Source organism: Staurois parvus, unplaced genomic scaffold (genome assembly GCF_062004578.1).
Source record: "Staurois parvus isolate SC_StPar_1 unplaced genomic scaffold, SC_StPar_1.0 ptg001432l, whole genome shotgun sequence".
Taxonomy (NCBI): domain Eukaryota; kingdom Metazoa; phylum Chordata; class Amphibia; order Anura; family Ranidae; genus Staurois; species Staurois parvus.
Window position 1 is genome coordinate 6390001 of NW_028319228.1, and position 7618 is coordinate 6397618.

Genomic DNA, 7618 nt, shown 5'->3' on the forward strand with positions numbered 1-7618 from the left:
CCACCCTGTAGCAGTATTACTGCTATGGGGCGGATGGGAAGCAGTTAAAACTGAATACAGTGATCTTTTTAGAACATGCTAAAAAAAAAAAAAAGTTTTATTTACATAAAACCATTTTAAAAGATGACTAAAACTTAAACTGCTTGATAAGGGTACAAAACCTTTTGTACATTTCACTTGGTGTGCCCTAGTCTTCTGTTCTTCCAGTACAGGCTCAACTGTTGACTACTGTAGGATATTGTGTGCCCGTGCACTGCCCTTTTTAATGAATGCATATCTTGTTTGACAACAGAATATAAATGATGATGAAGATTGCCATGTTGGCTTCCGCAAACCTGTAAATGATATTACATGCCAGCTGGAGATCAATTTTGGAAACCTACCTCGACCAGGCCGTGGTGGAAGAGGTGGAGGACGAGGCCGTGTTAAAAGAGAAGAGGCATTTACACTTGAAGGCCTAAAGGTATGTGAAGCTTAGCCACAAAATCTGCATCATTGTATTGTGCTGCTAGATTTAAGAGCTGCCCCTGTCCTGTTCTAGGTTTCTGCTGGTAATGAGCACATTTCTGTAATGGAAGGATAAGGCCTAGAAATCCAGGCTTTCCTAAATCTAGGGGCAGTCTTATTGGAAGCTTCCATTCCATCCTAAATCTGGTCATAGACCTTCTGACTGAAATGCGGTTGGTTCAGCAGACATTAGACAAGATGGAGAATTGTCTGCAGCTGCAGATCACTGTATTGTCAGCGGAGAGTTCCCCCTTACCCCCTTTTAGGAGGAAAGTAGTTTTTTCTATACAGTATGTTAAGTGACCTATTACTTTTTACTTATACAGTAGCACTTGGATTTTCTTAATCGGTCTACAATTTTTTAAACGAAACTAGACAAATCACTAGTGGAGAGTGGTTGTAATGCCAAAAGGTCCTCCCAATGGTTAATATTTAGATTTGACTTGACAAGCACACAAATTTGATTTTCATAACCTGTCTGAGAGCTTGGTACCATCTAAAAATGCATTTACATCTTCCTAGGTGAATGACTTTTCTCTGAATCCAGAAGATCCTGACCATTTTCCTGCTTTGTGTTAGCTGGAATTCTCTGAAGTTTTTCTGCTGTTCAGGCACACAAGTAACCATTGATGTGGGGGAAAGGTGTGTCCAAGTCTACAGGACATGACTTGTTTTTCTTAGTGTGAAACTTCTTGAAGCCAAAGGGTAGAATACCTGCCAATAGACTACATTTGTGTGCTATATTTATTTTTAGGTCTGGATTCTAAGATATTTAAGGCTTTAAAAGGACACCATGTTTCCACTTGTTTAAGAGGTTGTAAAATATAATTGCATATGTAATATATAAATTAGTATTTTGAGGAATTAAAGTATTATAAGCAAAGGCCTTTTAGAATTCCTGTAGATATGCAAGCAATGCTGCTTTTCCCTGCTTCCACTTAAAGTACATATTTTATGTCACTATGCAACCGTTTTGAATTGTTGTAAAAATAAAACTTGCTTATTATGCAAATTGCTTGTGTATGTCTACATTGCAAAACCATAGTGAATCTCTTGATGGACACCAAACTTATTGAAACTTCACCCATTTGCAGCCCCACCACTGTACATTTACTGCGGCGGGGTGGCATGGGCAAGACCGTATTGTACATTACGTGACTACCCTCTGCTGGGTCTGTGGGCATGCATAACCTGCCCCTGCTGACCCATGTTGTGACTGGACACAGTTTGTATTTGACAGCCGATTTCAGGCAGTGTCCAATCAAACACAGAGTTTTGTGTTTACACAACTGTACAGGGACAGAAATCTGGCTGTTTTTCTTCCTGCAAAGCAGAGAATAAAAATGGCCATGTAGTAAAGTAAAGCACATATTACATATTTCTAGGCACACAATTAACCCCTTGATTGCCCCTAGATGTTAACTCATTCCCAGCCAGTGTCATTAGTACAATGACTGTGTACAGTATTGGCACTGTTAAAATATCAGGTTTCTGTGATGTAAAAAAAGAGACCGATAAATATCCATTTCAGAACTTTTTCAATGGAGTTGTACAGTTCATAGGTCACAATTAAGGTGGAAAAACAAACTGAAATCCTATGGGGGGGAGTAAACATAAAAAACTAAATTAATGTGGTTGCATAAGTGTGCAAAACCTCTTATAACGGGTTCAGAATTAAGCAATCACATGCAAAATCATGTTGAATAGGAGTAAGTACACACCTACCGCTATTTAAAGTGCCTCTGATTAACCCCAAATAGTGGGTCTTTCCTGACATTTTCTTAGTCTCCTACAGCAAAAGCCATGGTCTACAAAGAGCTTCCAAAGCATCAGAGGGATCTCATTGTTAGAAATTCTTTTGTACCCTTCTCCTGACTGATATCTTTTAAGGCATTAGCTATACCATGGAACACAGTGAACACAGTCATCACCAAGTGGAGAAAATATGGTGCAAGAGTAACATTACCAAGAACTGGACATCCCTCCAAAATTGATGAAAAGGCAAGAAGAAAACTGGTCTGGGAGCCTACCAAGAGGCCTACAGCAACATTGAAGGAGCTGCAGGAATATCTGGCAAGTACTGGCTGTGTGCTACATGTGACAATCTCCCGTATTCTTCATATGTCTGGGTTATGGGGTGGAATGGCAAGACAGAAGCCTTTCTTATGAATAAAAACATCCAAGCTTGGCTAAATTTTGCAAAAATACATCTGAAGTCTCCCAAAAGCATGTGGGGAAAAAGTGTCGTGGTCTGATGAAACCAAGATTTAACTTTTTGCTATAATTCCAAAAGATATGTTTGGTGCAAGAACACTGCACATCACCAAAAGAATACCATACCCACAGTGAAGCATGGTGGTGGCAGCATCATGCTTTGGGGCTGTTTTTCTTCAGCTGGAACTGGGGCCTTATTTAAGGTAGAGGGAATTATGAACAGTTCCAAATACCACTCAATATTGGTACAAAACCTTCAGGCTTCTGATAGAAAGCTGAACAAGTAAAGGAACTTCATCTTTCAGCATGACAACGACCCAAAGCATACAAAATCAACAAAGGAATGGCTGCACCAGAAGAAGATTAAAGGTTTTTTTTTTACCTGAATTCGATCAAAAATCTGTGGGGTGATCTGAAGAGGGTTGTGCACAAGAGATGCCCTCTCAATCTGACAGACTTGAAGTGTGTTTGCAAGGAAGAGTGGGCAAATATTGCCAAGTCAAGATGTGCCGTACTGATAGACTCATACCCAAAAAGACTGAAGCATGATTTTATTATAGCACTCAAAGTATTTAAGGGTGTGCACACTTATGCAACCATATTATGTTAGTTTTTTATTTTTACTTCCCTCCACCTAAAAGATTTTAGTTTGTTGTTCAACTGAGTTTTACAGTTTATAGGTTACATTAAATGTGGAAAAAGTTCTGAAATGATTTTATCTTTTTTTTTTTTTTTTTTTTTTTTATCACAGAAACCTGACACCCAATAGGGGTGTGTAGCATTTTTATATCCACTGTACATACCATAGTTTGTAGGTGCTATAACTTTCAAAAACCAATTAATATACACTTACTGGGATCTTTTTTTTACCAAAGAAATGTAGCCGAATATATTTGGCTTACATGTATGAAGAAATTTTGTTTTGTTTATTGAATCAGAAAATATTGTGGGTTTTGTTTCCCAAACTTTTTTCCAAGATGTATATATTTTTTTCATATAACCAAAACCCAGCGATAAGATACCACCAAAAGAAAGCTCTTTTGTACGCAAATGAAGTTTATATCCTTTTTTTTTTTTCTCCCACAGTGTTGCATGACCGCACAATTGGCAGTCAGTGACAGTGCTAAATAGCAAAAAATGCTCTGGTCATGAAGGGGGTAAAACCTTCCGGGGGTCAAATGTTTAAAGGTACTATGTAAGGTATCAAGCACATATGTATTGGCTAAAATTTCTCCTGCATAAAATGATATACATAAACACTATATGCAACTTTTCTTGCTGTCGCCTGATTCTTCAGGAGTGTTGGGGGGCAATCAATTTGGTTGGTTTACTTTATTTTTTCTAAAACCAATTTTTAAAATGGGGAGTTGGGTCCTCTTATGTTCAAATAGAGATCACTTGAGACTACAAGGATGCTAAATTCCTCAAGTGTCTTGATGTTGTCAAGCAGTAAAAAGCAGTAGACTCTCCATCAAAGGACTATATAGGGATGCCACCATTCCCCAAACTGTTCCAATTTTGTCACCACAGTCAAAGCAGCTGAATAATCTTCTCAGCCTTGCTATCGAAGTCCGTGCAATCCAGATAATTCTGTCTGTATATCGCTTCTTGGCCTTTTGGCTAAGACAAAGTGTAGTTAATTCTGTGTACATTGAATAGGGGTCCCCAACAATCGCCTACTCCTATGGATTGCTAGCCTCCTGGTATCCACGGAAATGGGGGTAACAACTGCAATGGGTTCTAGGTAGTCGCTGCACCCAGAGATGGGTCTTTTAAAGAATGTAGTGGTGGGGGTCCCTCCTCCACTATGGCTGTGATCACATCTCTGATTAAATACGGAGAGTAGTGACCATAAGCAATAAAGTTCTCCAGCAAAGCAGAGAAAATAACGTACCATATAATGCCCATATCCATACATATAAAAAATGCATTATTTAGACAGTGTGACAAGGTAGCGGTGCACTGAAATTAAATTTCTTAGACTGAAAATTCAGGATGCATTTGGCCGAAAACCGAAACAAACAGGTTTTTTTTTAAAAAAAAAAAATATATATATATATACAACTTTTTTTATTCAACTTTTTTTTTAATATCATGAATTTAAATGAATATGAATTTATTTTGGCACCTTTTTGGCCAATTGGCTGCTTTCACACTGAGCAGTTTTTGCTGCACTCTTTCTTAAAATGAATAAATAAATAAATAAAACAAAAAAAACCTTAAGATTAATGTATACCCTTATATTCAATGCATGTCTTCACACTGGTCCGTGGCGTTTCCCTTGTGGAAAAAAAAAAAAAAGCACTTTCCCCATTGAGTTTGGATGCATTTTTTTAGGGCTTTTTTCTGAAACACTACAGTCCATTTAACATGGTTTCCTATGGGACATGTTCATAACCATGCTTTTGAGCTGCCGTTTGTGGTTCAACAGACTTCAATGGAGATGCTGCAGAATATGCATGTAGTGCACTTTTGATTAGTTTTCATGCGTTTTGAGTTCTGCCCAGCAACAAATTGGCCAAAAAAAATAAAATGCTCATGCAAAACTGATGGCATGCAAACTGCATTGGTGTGAATTAGGCCTGAAATGCATTAAAAACGCAAAACTGATTATGTGTGTTTGCTACATTTTCAATCTGTCCAGCTACAAGTTGGCCAAAAACTTGTCAAACGCTCATGCAAAAACACAACACGGACAAAGCACAAACTGCATTGGTGTGGGCCAGGTCTGAAAAGCATCAAAAAACGCAAAAAGCAATGAAAAATGGACAAAACAAACTGCATTGGTGTGAAGCAGGCTTAAAATGCATTGAAAACATATAAAAAAAAACACAACACATGTGTTTTTCAATGAGTTTTTGCTGTTATCTAAAAACGTGTCAGATTGAAATTGCATGTTTTTTGGCCAACTTGTTGCTGAGCTGATTAAAAACACATAACTAAAAATGCAACGTGTGATTTTTTTTTTTTTTTTTTTTGTGTTTTTCAATGCATTTCAGACCTTGGTTCACACCAATGCAGTTTGCGTTTTGTCAGTTTTGCATTTTTGCATGTGCATTTAAAACTTTTTTTGAATGTTTTTGGCCTACTTGTTGCTGGGCAAACGCACATGGACAAAATGCAAACTGCATTGGTGTGAACATTTTTGCAAGGCCTGAAATGCATAAAAAAAGCACACGTGGTGTTTTTTTTATGCGTTTCGTGTTTTTAATCTTCCCAGCAAAAAGTTTGCACACAAGTTTAATGAGTTTTATATTTTTTGGCCAAACATATTGCAAAAGGGAAAAAATGCAAACTGCATTGGTGTGAAGCAGGCCTGCAAAGCATTGAAACCGCATCAAAAACACAGGTTGCGTTTTGATGCATTGTGTTTTTAATCTGCCCAGCTTAGTTGTGCCCCCCCCCCCCAAAAAAAAATTGCATCAAACACACTGCAAAATGGACAAACTGCATTGGTGTGAACCAGGCCTGAAATGCATTGAAAACCCATCAAAAATGCACACCTGGTGTGTTTTTGAGTCACATGCCCTATGAAAAAGGTACTCAATGTGGGGGGGGAAAAAAAAGACATTTTTCTTTATAATGGCCACCAAAAATACAAACTCTTTTCAACATATACATTGGTGTATCACTGTGACTAGGGATATATCGCTCTAGATACATATCACTGCAGGTTTAGTAAATGTAGCTAAAAGTGCAGTAGACACACAAATGAGACTTGGGGGTTGATTTACTAAAACTGGAAAGGGTAACATTTGGTGCAGCTGTGCACAGAAACCAATTAGCTTCCAGGTTGTTTGATAAAAGCTTAGCTGAACAAGCTGAAGTTAGAAGTTGATTTTGCTACCATGCACAGCTGCACCAGGTTTTGCACTCAAGTTTTAGTACATCAACACCTTGGTTGGTTAGATTAATCATCTAAGCAGGTAGAGGCCTGATTCAGCCATCTGTCCCAGATCTTATGATCTTTAGCTGGGCAGTGTCTGTGAAGGTAAAGGACTTGTATGGTAGTGTGAGGTTAATGGCAATCGCCCATTCCTGGACTGTTGGTGAAGCCCTGGCAATCAACATCCGGACAAAGTGTTTCTTGTAGAAAAATATAAAGAAGTTTGTCACTTTCTGGATTTGGGAGAAGTCCCAGAAGCCATTGCTTTGGCCATAGTTAGTGGGGAGCCCATCATCCAGAAATCTTATTTCCTGTGTCCAATAGCCCATGCATGACCACAGTAGCTGGTGAAAGGTGCCAGTGGACTTACTGCATCTAGGACAGAAGGGCCTATAGTGTGGCCGGTATTTGGATAATCGAATGGGAATTGGGTATGCCCTATGTAGGTTGTATAAGTGGGTGAGGCGATCAAAGTTTTGGGAAAACAAGCTTACAGGAGTCTAGTACCTCTTCCCAATATTAATCCTCCATCTCCTCTACATCAGCCACCGATCTAGTTTTCAGTTGGTATGCCAAATTAGCAGCATTCGGGTGAAGGAGACTATTATAGAAAGTGGATGTAAGTGGGTTTTTTTTTTTAATTTCATTTCAAACCCAAGGTAACCCTTAGCAAGTCTGGAGAATCAATGTTTGGGAAAGAATCTCCAAATTGTGTGTGTAGTACATGACAGAGCCAGAGCTAGCAGAAAAACATTGAGTTGGGTAACTCAAATTCAGTCTTCAGGTCTTGAAATTATTTAATACCTCTACTGGAAAGAGCTTAGGAAAGGTATATGATCTTTCTAGTAACCCACACTTTGGGGTTGGCCACAGTGAATACACCCAGCAGGTATGAATTGCCCCAAAGGGGTGGATAGGTGGTGTAATTGTCCTTGGTGCTGCTAATTCCCAAACCTTACAGTGGTGATATGCACTGCTCAAAAAAAATTAAAGGAACACTTTGAAAATACA

At 38.6% G+C, this 7618-nt stretch overlaps 1 protein-coding gene across 4 annotated transcripts in view; it reads left to right on the forward strand.

Moving 5' to 3' along the window:
- HABP4 (hyaluronan binding protein 4) overlaps window positions 1-1519 on the forward strand; it is a 94781-nt gene extending 93262 nt beyond the window's left edge. For all 4 annotated transcript variants that reach the window (XM_089662143.1, XM_089662145.1, XM_089662146.1 and 1 more), the window contains 2 exons: window positions 293-463; window positions 1030-1519. In XM_089662143.1, the coding sequence (XP_089518269.1) occupies window positions 293-463; window positions 1030-1086 (228 nt within the window). In that variant the 3' untranslated portion in view covers window positions 1087-1519. The remainder of the gene's footprint in view (window positions 1-292; window positions 464-1029) is intronic.
- The last annotated feature ends 6099 nt before the right edge of the window (window positions 1520-7618 follow it).